General features: G+C 39.6%; 1 protein-coding gene across 6 annotated transcripts in view; it reads right to left on the reverse strand.

The window, feature by feature from the left end:
* TRAPPC9 (trafficking protein particle complex subunit 9) overlaps window positions 1-26,790 on the reverse strand; it is an 852,706-nt gene that overhangs the window by 355,945 nt on the left and 469,971 nt on the right. For 5 of the 6 annotated variants that reach the window (XM_065586245.1, XM_005291042.5, XM_005291041.5 and 2 more), the window contains exon 21: window positions 23,603-23,693. In XM_065586245.1, coding sequence (XP_065442317.1) covers window positions 23,603-23,693 — 91 coding nt within the window. Of the gene's footprint in view, window positions 1-22,617; window positions 22,665-23,602; window positions 23,694-26,790 lie in introns of those variants that run through there. The other variant, XM_065586246.1, reaches the window with a different exon arrangement.

The raw sequence follows: 26,790 nt of genomic DNA on the forward strand, positions 1-26,790 counted from the left end.
TACATCTGAACTGCCTCTCTGATCCTCTGAACTCAGGAGGTCTCAGATATGGATCCCAGGAGCCCCAGCAGGGACAGTGGGAGGGATCATATGGGTAAGGAAGTGGTCCTGCCATTGGTCTCAAGGTGGGTAGTGTGTCCTGTAGGAGTGAAAGGGTGCCCTAAAGACTCTGCAACTTCTACAGGGGCTAGTATCACATCTCAATATGATCTGTGGAGCCGCTCTCTCAGTCTCAAGTGTGCTACAAGAGTACAAATCCTCAGATTTCACAAGTGGACTGCTGGTATTGGGTGTCTTGTGACACCTCAGGTGGTCAGCGGTAGCAACGAATGGTGCATCAAAGGTGTGGGTACCTCTCTAATGATCACCATTTCCAAGGTATCATCAACACCGGGTCAGAATACACAGCCAGGCTGTTGAGGACAGTATTGCCAGTCATGAGGGATGGAGAGCATGAGGGGCTTCTGCCTCCTGGCACAGTCAATGCTGCTGATTTTGGTTGGGCAGTGACACAGTACAGTACTGTCAGTGTAGGGGGCAATCTCTCCTTTTCTTTGATGGCGCTGGGGCCAGTCACACCCATCAGTAGTTTTGGAGCACTCTTGGCTCTCAGTACTGACAACTCAGACCTGCGTTCCCTGTGAGCTCCTGACACACCAATACTGGGGCATGGAGTCTCCCCAGACATGGAGGGTGTAGGGGAAGAAGTCCTCTTCTTGGATGAGGACCTGGGAGGGGATTTCTCTCACTTTTTGTGAGAGTACTTGCGCTCCTCCTGTCTGCTCCGCCTGCTAGGGTCCTTAACTCTGCCCTCTGATGATCTGGAGCCCAGGAGTAACATATATGGAGGGACAGTTCTTGTTATCTCCAGCCAACGTACGGAGGGTCAGACAACCTAGAGTCGGACCACAGTCTCATTGATCATTTGATCAAGAGTTTTCTGAGCCAGAACTCTCAAGATATCTGGGTTTAGATGTGAAAGGAACAACAGACATTGCAATTGGAGGGGATGTGGGACATCACCATCCCCAAGGAAATACAAACAAGCGCAATGGCAATCACTAACCAAGACGACCTGAGGGCAGGCCACGCAGGACTTGAAGCTGGGGTTCTTAGGTATAATAAATACCCCAAATGGTGGGGTTTCAGGTGGGGGAGTCAAGCCCCTTATTAACACAGTCTATCTAAATAATCACTCAAATTAGCTAACAATCTAGAAAAATATAAAAATACTTTATAGAAGAAACTTTAATTCAAAGCAGGAATGCTAACAAAGCTGAGGACACTGGTGTGGTTCTATCTCAAGCTAAGCGTGGTAGAAAGGAGCTGAAGAGGCAGTCAGTTCACACCTTGGTTCAGAGCACAAGGAGGTAGAGGTCACAGCTACGGACCAATGGACACTGCCAATGAAAACTTTTCCAGTCTCAGGTTCATGTGCACCTCCAATGCAATACAGCTGGAGACCATCACTCGAAGAACTCCTGCCTCTTTTGTACTGCTATACAATACAAGAAGTCTAGAGAGACCTTTCTTGTATACAATCCCTTTTCTAGATTTTATATTACCTCTTCTGCAAGAACACTAACCCAATCAAACTGTGTTTTAAACTACGTGGACTTTGCTACTCAGATACCTGATTTCAGAGTTTCTTCTCATAGGTAGGCTAATTAGTCAGGCCTCACACTGGTAGTGCTGAAACCTAACAACTCTAACCAGTGATTTCCAAGCATACTCCAAAGAGCCAGGTATTGAAATTAGTGTGCTCTATATATGTGAAGTCACCAGGCTAGCTTGACAATTTGGTGAGAGAAAATAACTTGAGAGTTCAGGAATGTGTGCAGCTTAGAAATATTTATCTCCCAATGAATGGAAGTGGGATTACAATTAGAAGAACAAACTTCAGTATGACAAAATCGAAAGGGAAAGATGATAGAGTGGTGATAAGCCAAATGGTAGACCATTGATGATCTGTGCATATGGAGAATGAGAGGTATATGATGTGGTGAGGGGCTGTGTGTGCTTGGTGTTACTGTGTGTGCTGACTGTGTTGTTGTGTGGATGGCTGTGCTGGTTTGTGTCTCAAGGTTTGTGCTGGGGGATTTTGTGTTGATTTGTGCAGGTGATGAATTGAGGGGTTTGTGCTATGGTGAGAAGCTATTGTTTGGGCTTATTATGTATGCCTTTTGTGTTGTGTGAATGGTTTTGAAGAACTGTGTAACTGGGCCAAGTAAACCACCATCTGTGCAATTTCCTTCATACAACCAATGAAACTGTCACATGCAAATTAGCTGTATAATAAGATTGATGACTGGTTGAGTTAACTCTGATGAACCTGGTGATAGTCTGAAAAAAACAACTCTTCACTTGCTTGTTTCATTGCTTCATGCTGACTCTACAGACATTGTAGGCATCAGAGTGACATACAGAGAGGAGATAATCCTGGAATATCATATAGATACACAACAAAGGTGGCTAAAATGCAGCTCCTGGACCAAATTAAGTCCTCAGAGTTCTGTAATTCAGCTTTCATCACATCTTTAATGTTGAGGCATGGCCCACATTCACAAAAGGCCCTAGCATGCTCCAGCTTGATCTAAGCATGTCAGGGTTCCCTCCCCACTCTGAACTCTGGGGTACAGATGTGGGGACCCGCATGAAAGGCCCCCTAAGCTTATTTCTACCAGTGTAGGTTAAAAACTTCCCCAAGGCCCAAATCCTTTCCTTGTTCTTCGACGGTATTGCTGCCACCACCAAGTAGGGTGACCAGATGTCCCAATTTTATAGGGACAGCCCCGATATTTGAGCCTTTTTCTTATGTAGAAGCCTATTAGCCCCCACCCCATGTCCCAATTGTTCACACTTGCTGTCTGGTCACCCTACCACCAAGTGATTTAGACAAAGATTCAGGAAAAGGACCACTTGGAGTTCCTAATTCCCCAAAATATCACCCCAAGCCTCTTCACCCCCTTTCCTAGGGAGGCTTGACAATAATATACTAATCAATAGGTTAACAAAGTGAGCAGAGACCAGACCCTTGGGTTTTTAGGACACTAAAAACCAATCAGGTTCTTAAAAGAAGAACTTTATTATAAAGAAAAAAGTAAAAGAAGCACCTCTGTAAAACACAGAGGATTCCCCTCTAGGCTCAACTTCAAAGTTACAAGAACAGAAATAAACTTCCCTCTTAGCATAGGGAAAATTCACACGCTAAACCAAAAGATAATCTAATGCATTTCCTTGCTATTACTTACAATTTCTGTAATCTTAGAGGTATCATTTCAGTAGGAGCTGGGTTACCTGCTTGGTCTCTCTCACAACACAAACAAAACCTCTCCCCTGCCCCAGATTTGAAAGTATCTTCTTTCCTTATTGGTCCTTTTGGTCAGGTGCCAACCAGGTTATTTGAGCTTTTTAACCCCTTACAGGTAAAGGAAGGATGTTATGCTATCCTTAGCTGTAATGTTTATGACAAAGTACTAGATTGCTTTGATCAGCATGAAACATTGCATGCTGGGCCTAGGGAGCTCCTCCATAGCAATGGTGAGGATGGCTGCCATTTGCTCCATTTTATGATGCCACTGCGTTCCTATCAAGGTGCTAATGAAGTACAATAAAATATTTAAAAAGAGAAAGGAGGACTAAGAATGGTAAAAATGTTGAAGGTAAAAACAAAAAACAAAACATTTTATTCCTAAACTAATCTTTCATATTTCAACGGAAGACACTACAGTATTGTAAAACAAAATTCTTACAGCAGCACAGGGAAGTCTGCAAAGGTGAAGTCATTTCACTCAATGATTACACATTAGTTTGCTCTATTTATTTTCTACAAGCATTTCAAAGAAGAAGATTTTTGTGTAAATTAATGTTTGTTGCAGTGTGTTTTAAAGATCAGTCTCCAATTCATCAATTACCAATCTCTAATTACAAGCTGCCTTTCACATCAGATGTGCATCACAAAACTGCAACATATACTAATCTAGACCTTGTATTTGTCTGAATTATGTATAGCTTTCTGAATGAACATCCTGTACCAAAACAGTATACGGTGGCAGCTAAAATGCTGAAACAATCTCTCACAGGTAAACTGAATCATATTTTTGAATTGTCTCATTTTCTTTCTTTGCCCTGCATAGTTCTACTCTATTTTTCACTCTAGAGTAATGCCTATTGTCTGCCCAAAGCTTATGTGTACTAATGTCTCCAAGGAATTGTTCAGTCTGCATTACAACCTTCCACAAAGATAGCAACTGAAGGGTAAAACACAGAAAATGAACATGCTCCTCCTGGGTGATATCCAAGAGTTCACCCTCCAGAGAGAGAGAGAGAGAGAGAGAGACTGGGAAAAGGGGGTTGCATGAAAGACATTATAACTGTATAATGGACTCTGGGTGTTGTGTCTTTTTGACATCACAATTGTGTAACAGTTTTACTATCTTTGTGAAAGAAATATTGATTGTTTTTTATGAAACAAAACAAACTAACTGACTTGTACATTTGGTGAGTTTCCTGGCTATATATTTATAAATTTCCAATTTAGGAATGTCGCAAGACTCAGAAAATAGATACTCAGGTCCTACCTTGCTGAGGACCACATACATACCTGGTTCGACAAACAAAGCTTTTCACCTATCAGAATCCAACCAAGGCTAGGTTCTTAGTAAAAAATCTTGTTAGGTCTGACTGTTTGATAATTGGTAATTGAGTTATTGTGATCAGTCCAGTTCTTAGTAGATATAGCTTCTGTGATGTGGATATCTAACTATAACTGGAATCCAGAAAGCCTAAGGATTGAATGGGCATGAGGTCTTCCTTCAAACCCATTGAAGTATTTTCTAAAGAATACGTCTTAAGCACATTGTTGGGACACAGAGTGGATTTCAGCAGTGTTAACAACCGTACTGTGCCTGTTCTTTGGATAGATGACTTCAATATCAAGTTAATGAAAACTATATTCGCTAAAAGGGTTTTTAAAGATAATTTAAACCAAAAACTCAGGCCATCTTTAAATATGTTGACAAGCCTTGTTCCATCTGAAATATTTCTTAGACTCTCTCCACGATACCTGATCAATCTATTACACAGCTGAGACAACTAATATTCTCTTACACTTATAGGTTTGGCTTAGGGGCACCTAACAAAAGTTATGGTGAAAAGAAGTTTCCTCCTTAATGTTTTGGTGATATATTATTATTAAATTATATTGTATTTACCAGTGTAACTGTATTAATACACTCCTTGTAGGTTAAAGATGCTCTGTGCTGGAAGAAGCAGTTTACTAACGTGACAGCTGAATATTGATTGAGGCAAAATTCATTTTGGCACCATTAACTAACACACTTTCAGGCAAGCACAATGGAGTTAGTGAGTTGGCTCCATTCCATTGCTGCTAGCTTAAAATTTATACTTGTATAGATGTGGGGGCATTTTCTGGTTTAAGCAATATAAGAGATTGAACAGGTCTCATGAAGAAGGGTCTAACGAATGTTTCAGCTGGAACGAGGCTTGTCAATGCCTTTAAAGATGTCCTGAGCTTCTGGTTACTTTATCTTAAACATTGTTACTAAAATTAGTATTGGTGAAAAGTTCCATGTGATCCTTGGACACCAACTGAAGTCATAGGTACACACACTTAAATCTGAATTTCAAAGTGCTTTATAACTGGACTGCCTGCCCCTTTAAGTGTCATGACTACAGGAGGACAGTGGCCTGCTGGAGCCCTTGACAGGATTGTAGGCCTGGACCAGATGACTCAGTAGAGAATAGTCACAGGGCCAGTCATCTAAGCAGTAAAACGAGCCACGGTAGCTGGAATCAGAGTTTGGAACCCTATCCACTAGATCACAATGTAGAATCAAATGAAGTAAAAATCTGAAATGAATCCACATTTTCCATAGAATCTCTATGGACCGTAAATCCATGCTCTAATAAGAATATAACAGTAGAGATCTATTATCGACTACCTGACCACGACAGTGATAGTGACGATGAAATGCTAAGGGAGATTAGCGAGGCTATCAAAATAAAGAACTCAATAATAGTGGAGGATTTCAATTATCCCCATATTGATTGGGTACATGTCACCTCAGGACGAAATGCAGACACAAAATTTCTCGATACTTTAAATGACTGCTTCTTGGAGCAGCTGGTACAGGAACCCACAAGGGGAGAGGCAATTCTCAATTTAGTCCTGAGTGGAGCACAGGATCTGGTCCAAGAGGTAACTATAACAGGACTGCTTGGAAATAGTGACCATAATGTAATAACATTTAACATTCCTGTGGTGGGAAGAACATCACCCAACACTGTGGCATTTAATTTCAGAAAGGGGAACTATGCAAAAATGAGGAGGTTAGTTAAACAGAAATTAAAAGGTACAGTGACTAGAGTGAAATCCCTGCAAGCTGCATGGACACTTTTCAAAGACACCATAATAGAGGCCCAACTTAAATGTATACTCCAAATTAAGACACACAGTAAAAGAACTAAAAAAGAGCCACCGTGGCTTAACAACCATGTAAAAGTAGGAGAGAGAGATTAAAAAGGCGTCTTTTAAAAAGTGGAAGTCAAATCCTAGTGAGGTAAATAGGAAGGAGCATGAACCCTGCCAAATTACGTGTAAAAATGTAATAAGAAAAGCCAAAGAGGAGTTTGAAGAACGGCTAGCCAAAAACTCAAAAGGTAATAACAAAATGTTTTTTAAATACATCAGAAGCAGGAAGCCTGCTAAACAACCAGTGGAGCCCCTGGACGATCGAGATACAAAAGGAGCACTTAAAGACGATAAAGTCATTGCAGAAAAACTAAATGAATTCTTTGCTTCAGTCTTCACAGCTGAGGATGTTAAGGAGATTCCCAAACCTGAGCCGTCCTTTGTAGGTGACAAATCTGAGGAATTGTCACAGATTGAAGTGTCACTAGAGGAGGTTTGGAATTAATTGATAAACTTTACAGTAACAAGTCTCCGGCACCAGATGGCATTCACCCAAGAGTTCTACAAGAAGGATGTGCAAAAATTGGAAAGAGTCCAGCGGAGGGCAACAAAACTGATTAGGGGGCTGGAGCACGTGATTTATGAGGAGAGGGTGAGGGAACTGGGATTATTTAGTCTGCAGAAGAGAAGTATGAGGGGGGATTTGATAGCTGCTTTCAACTACCTGAAAGGAGGTTCCAAAGAGGATGGATCTAGACTGTTCTCAGTGGTAGCAGACGACAGAACAAGGACTAATGGTCTCAGGTTGCAGTGGGGGAGGTTTAGGTTGGATATTAGGAAAAACTTTTTCACTAGGAGGCTGGTGAAACACTGGAATGGGCTATCTATGGAGGTGGTGGAATCTCCTTCCTTAGAGGTTTTTAAAGTCAGGCTTGACAAAGTCCTGGCTGGGATGATTTAGTTAGGTCCTGCTTTGAGCAAGAGGTTGGACTAGATGACCTCCTGAGGTCCCTTCAAACCTTGATATTCTATGACCACCAGCATCACAAGCAGCATGATCCTATCATCACAACTGACAATACATCCCTCAGCTCGGTCAGGAAATTCTACCACCTGTGCAGCATGCTTTCCAGCAACGACATGTTGGATGATGAAATCATTCAGTGCCTGGCAAAGTCAGCTTGGCATGGGGCAGGCTCATCCACAGGCTCTGTTGGGGGCATGGAGTCTGCTCAGAACCAAGATAAAAATCGGTCATGCTGTTACACTCACATTATTCCTCCACAGCTGCAAGACATGGACATTCTACCAACGTCCCATCAAACAGGTGGAGAACTTCCACCTTCGTTGCCTAAGATCCCTCTGCAACATCAAGTGGCAGGACAGGATCCCCAATACCAAAGACCTAATCAGAGGTGCCAACTCCCTGGCATTGAGACCATGCTCATCAGGACTCAACTTTGCTGGATCGGCCATATGATCTGCATGGAGCTTTCACGTATACTGAAAGCAGTGTTTCACAGCCAACTGAGCATTAGAACCCCCTCTATGGGTCAACTTATCCTTAGATATAAAAACACCTTGAAGGCCAACTTCAAGATAGACATTAAAACCTGGGAACTCATTGCGCTGGACAGACCCAGATAAAGAGATCTGTGTCATGAGGCTGTGTCCAATTTTGAGTAGTGGCATATGAAGTCTCTGCAGGAGAAGAGAGCATGTCATAAGGCCAAGGCCTCAACCCCTCTCCCCAACAATGACTAAACTTGGGAAACATACAGCCACATTTGCAAATCTGGGATTGGACTCGCTTCCCATATAAAAAGCCATAAAAACAAATAAACCCAGAACTCAAGTCTACATTAGCTGCACACTCATCTGTCGAAGCGGCAGAAGAATCCAACAGTTTACCACTCATTAAACCCTAAATTCTCCTTCAGAAAACCTTGAATACCAGTGGTTAAGAGCACTTATCTATGGAACTAGGACCAAGGATTTGAAATCACTGCGTTAGAAACTGCTCAAGTAATCAGTTACACAGACCTGTTTTCTCTAGCCTTTTCCATCTCTGAAATTCTATAATTTAGACTGATTTATTCAGTCTCTGAGTGGAAAAGGAAAATCTTGAGAAACAAGAATGAACAGTGGTTACCATTCAGCTCTTTATAGTTACTGTTTACAAGTAATTAATGTTACTGAAGTTTTAAGCCTCTGTACTGGGCCTAAGTGTCCTGCAATTTTGACCCTTCATGCCGGGTCCCAGAGATGGCCTTCCCATTCATTCTCTAATCCAAAGTGGATCTTGAATTGTACAAAACACCACAAATCAGTGTTAGTTCCCCAAAACACTGAATGCAAGGAATAGTGTTCACACTGCAGTAGCAAAAGGAACAACTGCGACAAATTTTAATGACAACCATGGTAATGTCTCACAAGGTTAGGTTAATTCTTTAACATCCTGAAGTAACTCATGAAACAATACAGACCTCAATCAACTACATTAAAGACAAATTTGAAAGGTATACATTTTATTTTCCCAAGGAAAGATCCACTTGGCAGTATTAATTTACATTTCTAAATAAAGTATAACCCCTTGGTTTCCAAGCAAAATTACTGAGTCATTTTGCGAACTATTCCAGGCACAATCACACATTGTAAGTGAAGGTGCATATGTCATCTTATGAAATTAATTTAAATTTAAATCAATCTATATCCACTACACATCATCATTTATAAAGGCCCCATAATATGATTAACGTTTTCTTAATTCTTTCCAAATGCACTTACCTGCTAAACAGAAATAGCTCATAATTCATTAATAAATGAGAAAATTGCTGACAATACAGTCACTAACAACAGATGTTCACAAATCTACTGATTGACATAGCGAGCTGTAAGATATTATAGTTGCTAAGTAACTCTCAAAAGACAGCAGAGGTCAGATTGCCAGTTTAGCTAACAATGATGTTCAGGTTGTTACAGCAATGGATAGCTGCTTACTGCCCTTGTTTTCACCCAGTTTGAAATCTCCTCTACATTTTTCTCTCTTACTTTTAAATTTCTTTTACTTAGCTTATACCAGCGGTTCTCAAACTGTGGGTCGGGACCCCCTTTGAATAGGGTCGTCAGGGCTGGCTTAGACTTGCTATGGTCTGGGGCTGAAGGCTGAGCCCCACTACCCAGGGCCCAAGCCAAGAACAGCGGGGCTCAGGCTGCAGGCCCCATGTTCATCCTTATAATATGATTGTGTGGTATATCCAATGCAAAGTTTGTCATGTTGGGTGTCTTCGGAAGGCTCATGATGCACTGAGTATTGTTGTTATAGTAATGTTATAGGTTGTAATTTCATGTATATAGTTATGAGGTTGAAAATGTGTCCTCATGTCTTAAAACAAGCCCAGGCAAAAGTCTCCAGGAACAGAAGGGCAGTTCACACCTCATCAGGGCACGTATGGGACAAACTCAGCCCCAGCCTCACAGGAACAACAGACACTGGCTTAGGCAGCAACAAAGGATCGGTTGGACTCTCAAGTGAGTTACCCCCCTTCCTTTGGTCAGTTTGGGACTACGATGCGGCAATGCTCACCTGACTCTGAAAGGGGGCGGGGAGCCAAGAGGGAAGAAAGGACACGATAAAAGAGAGAAATGTTTGCCATGCTCTTCCTCTCTCTTCCACCTCCAGCTATAGAAATCACCACCAAGCTACTGAAGAGCTGATCAAAGGGGAGAGCCTGGCTGAAGGGTAACCAGCCAGCCTGTGGTGAGAAGCAACTAAATTTGCAAGGGCCCTGAAAGTGTTAAGATCAGCTTAGAATGCCTTTTGCTTTTATTTCATTTGAGCAAATCTGACTTGTTATGCTTTGACTTATAATCACTTCAAATCTATCTTTGTAGTTAATAAATTTGTTTGTTTATTCTACCTGAAGCAGTGTGTTGGGTTTGAAGCGTGTAAGAGACTCCCCTTGGGATAACAAGCCTGGTGCATATTAATCTCTGTTAAATTGACAAACTCATATCAGCTTGCAGCGTCCAGCGGGCATAACTGGTCACAGCAAGACAGAGGTTCCTAGGGTTGTGTCTGGGACCGGAGATATTGGCTAGTGTCATTTGGTTGCAAAATCAAAGCAGCTTACATGCCAGAGGCTGTGCGTGAACAGCCCAGGAGTGGGATTCTCACAGCAGGGCAATGTAAGGCTGGCTCCTAGAGTCGAAGATTGGAGTGACCTAGCAGATCACGTGTCCAGATAACACCAGAGGGGAACGTCACAGTATGAATGACAAAACATAGGTTTGTGGGCACCATTTACTACATTCCATTTTCAGGAATAAGTATGTAATTGGCAAAGATCTGTCATAGCAGAGGAAGAACTAGTACTGTCAAAGGAGTTAATGCCACACAGGTGACACTTAAGAGCGGCACTAGAAAATAGACACTAATTCACATAGCTGTAGGAAGAAAAACATGCATATGTCAAAAAAACAAAAGTACAAATATCCCTACACACAAACATCTTTCCTAAAAAATTACCGAGCATGGCTTTTTATTGCCAAGCTTTCACAAGAAGCTAATCCATTTTTTTGTATCTGCAGGCACTTTTCTCACTCTTGGGATGTAATGTTATCCATGATCATCCAGACTGCCCACGGATGGAGCAGCTGTGGCAGTAATACTATCAGTGACTAAAAGCTGAGATTTTGTAAATATTACCACAGAGTTAAAGATTTTTTACAGTGTACCTTTACTCTCAAGTTTCTACAGTGAGATTAGTATGTACATTAGTAGCTGAAAATGTATCCACCAGGATAAACACTGTATATTTAGAATGAGCAGCTGGAAAAATTAACTTCTATTAGGCAGAGTCAGTACAAAATTCCAGCTCTCATTATTTTAATGTTCACTGATCTCTGTAATTTTAAGCAAAATCTAAGTTGTCTCTTTTTTAATGTTTTATTAAGTTTCTATTTTTTCCACATTACAGGCATGACAACTTTCAAATTCAATGTTGCCTATACTGCTGCAACACATGTGCTTCTCTCCTCTCTCTGCATTTCAATGGCCTGTAAACATCAATAATTATGTATCACAAATCTCCTTCAAAAAATGTTGTTACAACCTGCTGCATGTGGCACCTGTCATGAGCTACATACCAAGATATGTTTCCAGGGGTAAAGTACAGAATAGATCTCTGCAACTAAAACTCCATCCACACTAAACATAAATCAAAACAGTTTCCAAATGTAGTTTAACACAGTTAAGCCCCATCCATACTACCCCAAAACCCCATTTAACCAGAACTGTCCAAGAGAATACCCACTGGCAGGATTCCAACACTATTCTTTAATGAGAGCGTGACAGATGTGGAGCTGCTCGGTAATAGTTTATGAATACTGTATGCTGACCTGGTTATTCGGATGTTTACTGTATGAATACGTTGCTTAGTTTAATAGCAGGCTATAAAAAGAAAAAACAGGCAGGAATGGACAAGAATGGTCCGAGATAAGCCAGCCTTCACCTCGGGAAACACATGAAAGTTGGTACAAGACAATGCCAGGACCGGAGAAGACATGGGAACCAGAGGTCAAAAGCACTATAACAGTTTTTAAAAAGGACTCTCTCTAAAGAGAAGGCGTAGTTGTTTAGGACTGTTTGGGGAAAACAGACTAACACAGGCACCCACCAGGATATCTGAAGATGCTATGTCTGCCTAGGCTATCATCACAGAATGGCAGGGCTTTAAATAAGGTAGACACATATGTAGACTATTGTTTTAAAATCCTTTTTCTCTAAGTGCTTTGTTTCTACTGTTAAAATTAAACAATACTTTGGTTTGAAAGCTGTCCAGTCACTGTAACACCACTGGTCAGGGTCCCCTGAAAGGAAGAACTGCAAGTGCCAAACCCAGTCAGACTTACTGGGTAAACACATTTTATACACAAGGTGCTGTAGCCAATGGACTAGTCTAACAGGGAGAATTGCAGAATTCCACCCCAGAAGAGGTAAAAGCATATGGCTTGACACCTCAGGGGTGAACTCAGAGAGACCTAGAAGGGGACAGCCCTGCAACTGTGACATGATGGCAAACAGGTTTTAAATATTTGTAATAGGTACATTAAACACATCTAAAACCCACAACATTTGCATATTACAGCTAGAAGTAAGACTGAATTCAAATCTAGACTCAGGAATGCCAGTCAGCTGCCTGAGGTAGTTCTTGGTACACAGCAGCCCTTACCTGCAGCTTCTGAATATGCATGAAAGATGCTGTGCAAAACAACATTTTACGGCATTGTTTCTTCATTGAACTAATTTTTGCTGCATCATTCCAAATTATGGAGTTTTCAAAAGTAAATAATGATGCAGTGACTTGATCTGAGTAACTAAGAAAGTAATCATCATAATGTTTTACAGAGCTTAAAATAAAATTTTTAAAAACGCATCACCCTAATTTGGAAAGCTTTCTTACTTTCACTGTATAACTGTAATTATTTTCAATAATTTTCTTTCTTTATTACATCTCATAAGTTTGGACTTGATCGTGATGCTGTAATACTCACCTTCATGTGAACTTTACAAAGAGTCTAATACAATGTCTGCTGATAACACTTCTACTTTTCAAAGCCATATTACAAAATACATTTGCTCTGTGTGACAGGGTGTACCAATCCTGTACTGGGCCAATGGTGCCTGGCCAATCACCGTGGGCCCAGGAGACCACGCTGCATCGCCCATGCTGCGCATGCTCCAGGTGGAAGGGACAGATAAAAGGAAGCAGCCCAGCTCAATCAGGGCTGGCTGGCAAGAAGGAAGGATATGTGCTACAAGCTCCTGCAACTCTCCAAGCGGTGGGAACCATGGACCCAGACTATGCTGCTGACAACGAGCCGATCCCAGAGACTGACTGGAATGCTAAACACTGCCAGCCGGGAAGATGCCCAAGATGAGCCTTGCAGTAGTGACCCAGGGAATGTATCAGAAGCCGATGCTTGAGAATTTCCCGGCTTCATAGGGCCCTGGGTTGGAACTCAGTGGAGTAGGAGGGGCCCAGGTTCCCCTGCCCCCCACAACCTACACTTGCCACTAGATGTGGTTACTGGGGCCTACAGCCATAGGCTGTTTGTTTGCTCTGCCCTGCTCAGGGGTCATAGACGGATTGTTTGTTCCACCCTGCCTAAAGAGTTAGAGCCCCCTAACTGTGGTTGCCTGCCTCAGCTAAGTGGCTCAGGGGCCACAGACTGTTTGCTTTGCTTTTCCCCTGCCCAGGGGCTACAGACTGACCGCTTGCTTTGCCCTGCCCAGAGGGTCAGAGCCCCCTAACTGCTATTGTTTACCCTAACCAGCGTTAGGAGAGTAGAGACTGAGCATTGGCTCTGTTCGCCCCAGAGGCTGCTGGCTGTTTGTTGACTTTACACTGCAGAGGGTCAAAGCCCATTTTTGATTGTTTGCCCAAACCAGGAGGCTCGAGAGGCATAGATGAAATGTTTACCGTGCCCTGTCAGGAGCCCTGAGTCCCCTTAATCGAAATAGCCTAATCCAACAGAGAGTCCCGCTGGTGGTGTGACAGGCTGTACAACCCTCCCCCACTGGGCCAATGGGGGCAGCCCTGCCCGACATGCACTCGCGTCACTCTGCTCCTCTTATTATCTGAAGATGCTACAAAAATTATCTTCCTCTTCCTGTAATATCATAGGATGTTTCTATAGGTACACATATATGTTATGGCCAACCTGACAATCTGAAATATAAGAGAGCTGATAAAAACAATTCAGAGTTTACAACCCAGCAGTAAATATTTGATGTGGGTGAAAATACAAAATCTCAGCTCAAGCTTTTTTGTTTGGTTCGTTCCCTTGTAAAATAAAATCAAAAGTTTAAACTGCTTTAATGTTCCTATTCCCCAAAAACAGTTGTAATGATAGTTCAATAAACAGAAAAACAAGGCACACAGTCTCAATAGGAGACAATAATAAAACAAAACTTACAGAAAAATATTTTGCTACATTCCAGTTTTATCAAAGAATTTAAAAAGGCAGAGAGAAAGAAAGAAACAGGGAAAGGAAACAACAACTAGAAGAAAAGACAGAAAACACTAACAGAAAACAGAAAAATACATAATTAGCTGTCAGGGTTCCCATATAATGGCTAGCAAATATTCTTATATGTATATTTGATGTTATGAATGTGTACGCTGAATTTCTCGTACAAAGGCTGCTTCTGTTATGCTCCATTTTCTTATTGTTGATAGTATTTCAGGCTTCCGATGTTGGGCTACCATTAATTTAGTTATCAAAAGACAGATCCAGATGGATTTCGTGTTTTTAAATCAGTTCCATGTTTCTGTTATTTTTGTCAAGGCAGCAGAATTCTGTGGAAAGCGGATGCCTAAGGATTAAAATTGAACCAACTGTCCCTAAGAATCTTTGTCAAGAATTGTCTGATTTCCAAAGAATTTGTAGTGATCATGGACCATGTCCAATTTGGCAGGCCCAATTCCCATCACATTCAAACAGGTGGTATGACTGCTGTGTCATAGCTAAATTTTGGTTCCGTGTCACTATCTTCCCTGTCACAATAACCAGTCCAAAAAACTCCAAAATGCTTTGTCCTCAGTTGCAAAAAACTGAATTAGATCCTAAAAATATTACTCAAAAGTTATCGTTTTCAGGGATTACTACCCAAATTAATGAACTAGAAAATTAGTGAGAGCCATTATTTACTCTTCTGTCATTAGCTGCCGGAAAAGCATTTGACAGAGTAAACTGGATTATTTGTGATACCTATTAGAAAAGTTTGGCCTGTGTAAAAGAAAGGAAACAATCTCAATATAAACTGATAAAAGTCTAAAACTTTCAAACTGCATTTGGCTGGGTTGCCCAATCTCCCCAATTAGGAACATTACAATTTGAACTGGAAATAATTATGAAGTGGAACACAGCCAGAAAACTAAACAGGAAGGTGTCAAAGTAGTTCTATCTACCAAATAACTAGAAAAAACTGGCCACTGCACCCTTATTTACCCCCTTGTTTCCATACATTTGTAATTTTGGAAGGATATACATGCAAGAGACAGTTCAACCTGAACAAGGAATCATTTGTAGTACTGCAGCAACTGCATAATGAAAAGCCTACTGAAGTTAAGGGAAAGATTTCTCTTGACTTCAACGGATGTAAGATCACTCCCAAAGCGCAAGTTAGTTCAAAAAAACCCTAGAGAAAAACAACACTTCGAAATGGGGGTGTGAGAGGAAAAGCTCGCCAATTTCAGTCCAGAACAGTGCATCCCCACTTTGGTTCAATGCCTAAAATTGGCTCAAAATATCATGTCTGTATAGGCTATTCAAAGCATTCCTGCAGTACAGTTATGAATATTGTTCACTTCTCAGTTTTTGCATAGCTATTAGTATATTCCATCTAATTGCTAAGTAATTAGAATCCCCTGTAATCAAAGTTTCTTATTGGACTCTCATATCTATAAATACATTTCCTGATATACTTTTCCAAGCTGCCCATGAGCTAAGTATCTTCCAGGAATCATATACCTAGTTTTATTTTTCTTAATTTCTATCCACACAGCCTCTGCTATGTCAGCCAAAACATTCATATCACTTTTCTCTACCTACTCAGTATTATCCATCACAAACTACCCCACAAAAACCAACTTTTATTTTGCTCATCTGCTCTATAAACTTTCCATCTGTTAGTCTTTAAGGTGCCACCAGACTCCTTGTTGTTTTTGTAGATACAGACTAGCACGGCTACCCCCTGATACTTGTTTCCATACTGGTTGCACCTTGACATGGTGGGAAGGCTTGCATATTCCAATGATCTTGAGAGTCATGCCAGCAGGAGTTTTAACTCCTGGTAGAGCCACCCAAGTTGAACAGGTCAAAGGGAAAAGCAACCCGGGCCCTCTAGATTGGGGGTTGAAAGATAAGTCAACAGAGCCTATCCTTATAAAAATGTTAAGTTACAAGAAACACAAGAAGGCAGCTATTCCAGCAAACCACACGACAGACAGGAAGAGCAGACCCTTGTGAATGAACTAAGCGACACCTGAAAGCACAGGGAGGATTCCAATTCAGATCCTCTCAATAAAGTATATGTTGATATAATATTTTAAACTCCAATCCATTTTCCTGGTTATTCCTATCACCACATTTATTCTATAAAACTAGTATATTCAGTTCAGCAACTTTATAGTATGAACTCTTAACAATTCATACAAAATGTTTAGTATTTCTGCTTTAGTCATTTAATTGTTTACTTTTCTTTCCTCTCCCACAATGCCGCTCATTTATCTCATGTGAATTACCTACCTTGTTCTAAGCAATATTTTATTAAATAGGCTTAGAATTTACTAATGTTAGTTTACTTAAGATTTTACATGACATTTATTTTAAAAAGTTGAGTTATTTAATTGAATTATATGGAACAAATATTAGTTGAAATTCAAATTCATCACTTGCTCATCATCACAAAAACATTAGGAAGTAAAACTTCAATAAGAATTACATCAGCTGGTCCAAAGTATGTCATACAGAGGCATTTGTTGACACCTGAGAAACATTTTTAATGTGACAAACGTCCTAGTTTTGTCAAGTTAGTTTCTTTTTCAGTACACTATCCTAGTCTCTTGATATGTCTCAGGAGCTAAAACATACTGCTTCTTGCTTGTTTGCTGTTGCCAAACAACGGGGTGGGGGAGGCAGGGTAGCAAGCTCAGGATATGCAACAGAATTCATACACAATCAAGGTTGTTTCCCAATTGCAGCCTCTTAGCCTTTCCATCAGACATTGATTGTTTTCAGTATAGATGACTTGTTCTTGAATCTCTCTCAAAAATGACACTCTAGATTTCCTTTTCTACTGACCATGTCACCCATGCTGTTGTAATTCTAAAATAGACTTAATCAAAGAAAATTCTTGGACTTAAGAAGAAACAGAATCCAACATTCATGCTTTGTGTTTTTATTTTGAAGTGTAGACGCCAAATTTTTAACTTCTTATGTGCATCCTTCAAAGTAAAGATTTTTCTTGGTCCTGCTTTAAGGAGGGGGTTGGACTAGATGACCTCTTGAGGTCCCTTCCAACCCTGATATTCTATGATTCTAGCCTTTTTAAAAAAGGATGTTCAACTAAAATAAATGAATAACTTCTGCTGTTCAATCCAAATGAATTAAAGTGCTCCTTTCCAGTTTAAGATCTCAACTCCCTTTTTGCTGATCTTTATACTCTTCCATCTCATACACAAACCCACTGGTTTCATCAAAATATTTACACCCTGGGGCAGGGACTGCCAGGATTTGGATTGTTGGTTTAGCACCTAGCAAAATGGTGTCCGGGGTCTATAGACAGAGGAAAGGCAAGCTGAGATAGCCTCAGTTCAACTCTCTGCCTCTTTTCAGCAACCCCTAGTCACAGCAAGACAATAAAAAACAAACACAAAACAAAAAAATCTGCTCTACTAGATGCTCAAGACATTTTCTGGGAGTGCAAATATACAGGACAAGGGTTAGAATCCCAGGATGGTCCCAGCCAAAGCAGGACAGTTAGAAATTGTATCTGGAGAGATGCAGATCTCAGGAATCTGACCACTAGTGGAAACCATCATGGTGTCTGCACTATGGCTTCCAAAACACACCATTATGCATTAAGAGAGCTTGGGGGTCACACTTCCTTTTTTTCTACATACTAAGCGGCATTTTAAAATATTTCCCGCCATATTAAGGGTATTGGGAATTGACACAGCTGTACTCCATCAGAATTAATCAAATGTATTGCTGAAAGATTACAATTAGAGGACTAACTAGAAGCTAGAAAATAAAATTAATGGTTTCATTAATTGTTTTTCAGATCCATGAGAGGAAGGATCTTTGTGTATTTAAGAGATGGCTTCTGTTCGGCAATTTTATTTATTCACTGTTGTTAATATATCATTGTGATTATAATAGTCAGAGTTTAATGCCAGAAGGGACCTCTTAAATCATCTAATCTGACCTCCTATATATCACAGGCCAACACCACCACCTAGAACCTGCACACTAAACCCAACAACCAAAATGAGACCCAAGTATTACATCCCACATGAGACTAGATTATTTTATGTTACAGGCAGATAATAGGAGGTGCTGAGGGACACCAGTGCTCAAGGCCCCTGCAATGGCAGTTGTCTCATTTAAAATGCAACAACATATTGCAAAATATTGTCCAAGGTATTCTGAGGATACAACCCAGAGGATAGCTGCCCTAAAATGGCTGATATACTCATTAAGCTGTTCGAGAAGCTGTTAAATCCACCTCTGATATCTATGCGATTTACCCATTATGAGCAATTTAAATTTAGCCTTCAGTTTTCAGTCTTCTCTAAATATAATAAACCTGCATGAGGCAAGTGAACAGCTGGTTTATTTTGATTTCTCTGTAAAAGGTTTTCGTATTCTGTACTTATAAACTGGCAATCAAGAATACAGCTATTTAGCACCACTTTTCTTAATTGTGAGCTGGAGACTTCAATGCTGTATATTCTATATAAAATGATTGAGAATCAATGGCTTAAACAATTCACGCAAAAGGAGTCAGAGGTAGAGCTGATATTAGAACACTGGAGTTCCTTTCTCCCAGTTTAAAATAGGGAGAATGCAAGTCCTAGCTCTGTAACTTGCCTTTATTATAAAAAATATTATTTGGAACAGAGATATACATAAAAAGATTATTTTAACTTATGGTGTTTGTATTAAAATATTGGAACAGTATCATGAATTAATTGTTAAGCATCTACAGTTAGCTCATTACATTTGTAACTATGATAATTTAACTATAAAATGCAGAACAGTACTAACAGACTGATAAAGGTTTGGTCTCCAGAGAATTTTGTTCTCTTGTATAATTTAACAGCATGAAATATATAGAGACATCAGAAAAGAAAAATGTTGCAATTCAAGCAATTACAATTGGTCTCTGAGAAATCCAGCCATAAAACTTCCATCAATATTCTCCTCAGCATAATCTCTTTTTGCTTATTAGGCATTTGTAAGATTATGTTCCTTTGATTTGATTATGGTAACATATATGCACTTTAAAAAAAGACTATTCCCACATTTGGTTTGATGCCCAGTAGTATAAAGAAAATATGCCATAAATTTTAGAAAGTGTTGAACTTGCTAGTGTTAAGCAAGATTACCTTTTTCAATTACACGTGATTTATTACACTTAATAATAGACAACTCCATTCTAAAGAGATGGTCTAAATCTTAAAATCAATTTTTAATAACACATTAAAAACTCTCACATTAACCTTTGATATATCTTCCTTCTTTATGAGCTTTCCAATTTTAAATATTTTTACACTGATCAGCTTCTCTCTTTCCATTTTGCATTTCTTCCCAAATCACTTAATAATATTAGGATTTCACACCACAGCCACTACAAAGGAGTCTACTGAATGGGGTCTCTTTTCTTCCCTCTCCTTACTGCCACTGAAAACAGACCTGACTCCTAACCACCCAGCTAAACATTTTAGTACCATTAACAATGAATTATATGATTCTTTATATTTTATTTAATCTAACAGACTATTGATTGTATTCTGCCAAATTACCTTTCCAAAGCAAGACAGTTTTGTAATGTACAAGTATAACATACATTAATATATGACAAATAGTCATTTAAAAGGAATACTGAGGTTAGAAAAACAGCTTTTATAAAGCTATAAAGGTCACCTGCATTGTCAAGTACTCATGGAAATTTTAATGAAAACAGATGAATTACAGTAAATCTTCACTATAGCAGTTAGCTTTTCCTAAAAATAGCATAGAGCCTGAGTGACAGTAAAATATAATTTACTGCCATACAGCATTAGTTATAAATCATTGTCACAAAAGCTTCAGTCAATACACACAAGCATTGTACAAATAAGTGAGGTATCATACTATACAAGTAGCCTCAGCATAAAATGTAAGCAATTCTTACATAACAGCATCAAAATAACAAAATTCAAAGCAAAACCAGTTCCTGATTATTCAAAGTCCAATGCTTAAGAGAAAGAAAACTTCTCAAACTGCTGACACTAATCGATAGCCTCATGAAAAAAATGTTATCCCAAAACGAAATGCTGTCAAACAAACACACAAGCAAAATAATGCTAACAACTGCTTAATTGGGTCTACATTTTGCATTCCTACTTTCCAGAAGACTGTAGTTCATTTGAAACCAAAATTCTAATAATGTCCAGCAGTGATCTGAAGTACACAGCTTTTAAAAGTCTGACTTGCTATTATAAGAAATAATACTAATGCCCTTTTCATATAGACTTAAAACTATTATATTAGTTTGTGTCACATTTCTCTTTTATCAGAAATGCCCATTAAAAATGTTAAACCTGCTTTTAAATGTTACTTTCACCTCCTTACTGGTACTTCAGCCTTAGAAATTCTATCACTGGCTGCTTTCACTTCATAAACTGATCCATACCATACAGTTGACACATAATAAGACATTAAATAACAAATACTATTACTCTGCCTTCTAAAAAAACATTCACAATTCACATTAGTTGCATCAGGAATTGGGATAGATTAACCATTCCATTATAGCTAATTGAGTTCGGTAGCAATTAAATTCTGATCATCAATGTTCAATATCTGGCTACCCCCATTTGTCCCATATGAAAAGGAATTGAACGGTGTAAACCTTGTGTGTTCATTTTAAATAAATTAAATCTACATGTGTGGTTATTTAGAATCAAAGCTTAGAGTGACATTAAGGGCTGCGGTTAGTTATTACATGTGTATGAGGGGATTATACTTACAATTAAGAAGCCAAAGTCCTCTCTCACACGATTTTCATGATTATTCTCAGCTAGAAGTTAATTTGTTTAGGAAGTTTGAAGAAAATCTATCCTGCCATTTAAGAGTTACCAGAGCATGTACAAATGATGTTTTTCACAACTTCAACAGATTTTTGCACTGATGTTAAAATCAGTTTGAATTTCAAGCTTCATGTTTAACATGAAGGAATTCCAGGGGCACCCATGTTATCAACGAGTCAATACAGAGCACTAGTCATGCATTATGTGCTTTTCCCTATCAATTTAAGCTATGAATGGCAAGAGGATGTCTTATTTTATATATACATACACAACCACACACACACCCTTCTTCCCCAGATCCTCCAATAACACTGTCTCTCAGGGCTTGTCTTCATTACCGGGGTAAGTTGACCTAAGTTACCAAAGTAGCTTAGGGCAATTTACCCTGGTGTCTTCACTGCGCTTTGTCAATGGGGAACGCTCTCCGGTCGACTTCCTTTACTCTTCTTGGAGAGTTGGAGCACCGGGGTTGACCAGAGAGCGCTCTGCTGAATATTTAGTGGATCCTCACTAGACCTGCTAAATTGATCCCTGCTGCATCGATTGCAGCAGCATCGATCTCCCCATAGTGGAGACCTGCCCTCATCCATAACTTGTGCAGATCACTTCCAATTGTGTCAGAAGTGGCACCCATTGCTGTGGGCCTGTTTCTGAAGGTTCCCAGTGGCATCCATTGCAATTATTTCACTTTGGAATACTTGGCCCCCAAGCATGTGGAACCTCAACTCAATGCATGATTTAATGATTGTATATTTAAACAGAAATTTAAATAAAAGAAAGTGGAATCTTTCTTCTTCTTTGTTTTTTGCAAAAAGGAGAATTAAATACCGTACATTATTAATGTAACATTCTGGTAACAATTTTACACAAACAAAGTTAGGGAAATAATTCACAGTTCCAACATTAACATAACTTTTTGACACTGTACATAAAAATTGAGTCATTACAGTTAACAATATATGCAGAAATGGAAAATATTAGACATGAACAAGAAGATAAAGTATGATTTAGGGAAAGACCATATACTTTGCTGGCATAACTTGGCTCCATAACTTTGCATTTTCTTACCTTTGATCTTACTGTCTCAGCAATTTAATAACATTCATGCCATTTTTCCACAATATTGTATACTCCTTTGGAGCCATAGAACCCTTAGAATCCTTTGTTTTAATAAGGAAGAATATCACACTGTAGGCCAGGAGATATTTCAACACACTTGACTATAAGACAGGAAATATCACAACGAAGACGAACTCTGTCATCCTTCCATTAGGTTCCATATGAGAAGTCAAAGATTATTGTGCAGAAAAGAATTGTATTATGAATCAGAACAAGTCATGTGCCTCCACCAAACATCTGATCCTGACCTACAGAGATACCAGGTTAAAAAGGGATGCAAAAGACTACTTAGTTCTTATGAATCAAAACTCTTGCTATATTAAAGGGAATTATGGAATTTGCAAGTTGAAGGAAAACCCAAACTGGGAAAACAAGAGAGAATGAGAGAAGAACCAAAAGATCTTTCATTTGAAATAAAATGGATTAAATAAGGTAAGGGGGAGATTTTCACATATTCCTATGGAAGTTAGAAGCACAAACCCCAATGAAAATCAGTGGGACATATGCCTATAAATCCGTTCTAAATTGCTGTAAAAATCACCACCACAGGCTCTGAAAATGAACACTGTTGCCACTCTTACACAGGAGTCAAATTTACATAACTGTTACATGTGAAATTGATTCTGCTCACACAGGTAAGACATAATTATGAGAAAATGTGCTAGCCAAACTATCACCCTTCCAGTAAAAGTTAATGTAATGCAAATCTCTAGAACAGAGTAATAAATATACTTAAAAAGAAGTTTATCACAGATCAGTGATAAACACAGAACTTATTTTACACGACATACTGTAATATGTAAGGAAAAAGTAAAGACCAGTTGCATCCTGTACAAAACATTAGGACCTTTGTTTGCAAGAACAAATTCCTGATCAGCTGAATCATAAAACTATTCTCACCATATTTAACATTAATACAGTTTAAAGATAATAGCTATCTAAATTATAAGATTTTCTCCAGCTGAGCAAAGCATTCATGGAAAAAAACCACCTTTCCTACTAACCTCTTCTGCATCATAGATTTTCAATCAATAAATGAAAATGCAAACAATGTTGTACATGGTACATCTTATCAAAACACTACTTGATGATTTTACCTAATAAGTCTCTGTAAAATACATATTACGGAAGATTAGAAATCAATACTCATCCTAAATAATCATGAATGCTTTTTGACATTACTCACCCCATTGGAGAGGAGCCAACTGTAGATGCTCTAGGACCAGTTGATTAAGAACTCCTTCTACACTGGCTTCCCCTTCACGCTTCAAAGAAGGGTAAATGAGAGTTAAGGAAAACTTTGATCCAGAGAGAAAGGGAGCCTGTAGCACAAACATTTATGATTACTGAAAACCAAAACTGTACCTTAAGGATTTATTAAAGATTCAAAACTTCATATCTACTTATGAATCTGTGATGTTAGATAATGGACAATTAATTATAGTAGTTTATATCTTCAGAGTGGAAACATTAAGTGCCAGATTCTGAACTTGTCATGGTGAAGCATGCGTGAAAGTGAAAGTCAGACCTAAGTGGCTAGGAAAAAATGTAATCTGGACCTTTAATCATCACATGCAAGGCCCACACATCTGACAGTCTGTGTGCCTGGTGGCAAGGTCTGGCCTCACACCAAAGCAATCTGATCACACCCTCTTTGCACTGTGGAATGGCTCTGGACATATCGCCTACCTACTCCTTACAGTGTTGAAGGAAGCACTAGGTTCTCACACCATCTTGTTCCCAATCAAGTGCTAGGTGGGGAAGGAGTAGTAACTTCCTATGCCTTCTCTTCATACCCCAGTACACTCAAGAAAGACAAAATATGAAGGAGTACAGATCAAATGTATAAAATATGGGACAAGCAGAAAAGTAAAACCTCTGTTGTAAATCGAAATAAACTGTAATGTAACGGTTTAAAAAAAAAGGGGGGGGGAAATGGGAGTTCCTCCTATCAAACAATTCTACTTACCTTTGCCTTTGAAATAAAAGGGAAACGTAGGATTATTTTCTTTGAATACAAAATGTAAACCACGAATCACTATTAAATAAAATCAATGAATTTACTTACAAGCACTGGGTTCATGCTGTGTTTAGGTGTGCCACATTATACATCTTCCTTTAATTATAGCATTATTACAAAAGGGGCTCACTTAAGAGAGCTCATAATCCAGGAAATCGAAATTGCACAGCAAGTTCCTTGTATAGGGAAATCAGGCTGTAGGGGCTTGAAAAATACATATTTTTTAAGTGCTAATAGAACAGTAAATTGAACTAAAAAAACCCTTGTGTTCACATCATTTCATTTTCACTGTATATAGGTTGAAGCAACTACAGTGTCACAAATTAGTTTACAAAAACAAAAGCAATGGCTACCTTTGAATTCAAAGCACTCTGGAGAAGTAAGGTTGCAGATATAAATCCTCTTGCATTTCGCAGCTTATTAAACAGTGTTCAAGTAAAGATGTATCAAATAAATTGCATGTCCAAAAACAGCTTCTGCAGGGGCACAGAAAAAATGATTACTTGTCTTACCCTACAATAATTGTGGTTCTACAAGATGTAATCAGTGTGAATCTCATTGTAGCCACGCACGTGTCTCATAGGCACAAGCTCAATCTTTTGAATAGCTGTATCCGTTGGGGGCAGTGCATACTCCAAAGTGAGGACATAAAAAGGGCAAAGTGACATTGTCCCTTTCTCAGTTTCCTTGCAATTTGAACCCTGTCGTAGCTGAGGACTTGAAAAACAGGGACAGAGGGCAGACTGTCAGATTCACACCGACAACACCGTCTTAAACATCACAGTTACTGTAGGGTAAGTAACCATACTTTCCTCTTCAAGTATCTGTCAGTGAGGATCTCACTGTAGGTTACTGGCATCTGTGATGGAATGAGTGACAATTTCTCATAGTTCACTAGGAGGACCAGATGGGTGAACAGAGAGAGTACACTGATGAGGCTTGTCAAGACTTTCCTGATATGATCTGCCTCTGATTGCCCAGTTATCTAGATACAGACAGTTGTGAATGCCCATTTTCCTTAGGCATGCCACCACTACAGCAAGGCATTTTGTAAAGGTTCTTGATGCAGTTGAATGGCTCTACCTGTAGGAGGGGTGAATGGCAATACAGAAGTATGCATCCTGTAATCTCAGAGAGACAAACCAGTCCTTAAGCCTGAAAGGATAAATGATGAAGGCAAGCATTATCATACTGAACCTGAGACCATTCATTATCCTGAGATCCAGATTAGGATGAACCCTCTCCCTGCTTTATTCTTTGGAATGAGGAAATACAGGGAATAGAAGCCTCTTCTCCTTTATTCCTGCAGAAGCTCTTCCACAGCTCCTAGACTCATAGAGGTGATTTCTTTTTGTCATAGGATCTCCTGAGAAGGGTCTCAGAACAGAGACAGGGAAGGGGGACACGAAAAGAATTGGATAGAGTAGACATGGGTGACAATACTCAGCACTCATTTTTTGGCTATAATCGCCAACCATCCTCGATGGAAAGGAGTGAAGGTGATTTCTGAAGATCAGCTCCAGCGTGGTGGTGTTCTTGACACCCCCTTCTTCCTCCATCAAACCTGCTGCCTCTGGCATGGAGCCTGATGTTTTATGGAGAAGGAAGATGATGAGTGTCTTCGAGAGTACAAGGGTCACTTTCTGAGAGGGCATTGCAGTTGGCAACCACAGAAATGAGAGTGTGCTCTCCCTCATTAAGGGAGCTGGTACTGGTAAGGCACTGAAACGTTAATACCAAGAATCTGAGTGTCTCCCTCAAATTGTTCAGGAAATGAAGCACTTCATCCTTCCAGCTATTGAAGTCCATGCCCTTGAAGGGTAGATTCTCTATTGTTGCCTTGACTTCTTTTAGAATCCCAAATGCCTGTAAGCAGGAGGCTTGGTGCCTTGTAGCAGCTGTGGCCATGGATTAAGCAGCCACTTCAGACTCATCCACTGCAACTTATAGCACTGTTTTGGTTACCAACTGCCCCTCTTTGATTGTATCTCTCAGTTTCTTCCTGCATTCCCACAGAAGCTTTGATAGGAAGGTCACTCTTTCTCAAACTCAGAGACTGTACTTAGCAAACAGGTTTGCGATGTGAAATTGGAGAGAAGCTGACAAGCAAGCATCTTGGCCAAAGAGGTCTTGTTTCTTGGGGTCCTTCTTTTTTTGGATTCCCCTTGGTGGGCCTGGCCTTTTCTTGGACTGCAGAAACCACAAGCAGTCTTAGGGTTGGGTGAATGTAAAAATGTTCAAAGTCCTTATTAGGCTTTGGTAGCACTTTTCTACTAGCTTTGAACTCAGGAGAAGCAAGGCCAGGGAGTGTCACAGTCCCTTTGCTGGGTTCAATATACACATATTAATTCGGA

This window comes from Chrysemys picta, chromosome 2 (assembly GCF_011386835.1).
Source record: "Chrysemys picta bellii isolate R12L10 chromosome 2, ASM1138683v2, whole genome shotgun sequence".
NCBI classification, from domain to species: domain Eukaryota; kingdom Metazoa; phylum Chordata; order Testudines; family Emydidae; genus Chrysemys; species Chrysemys picta.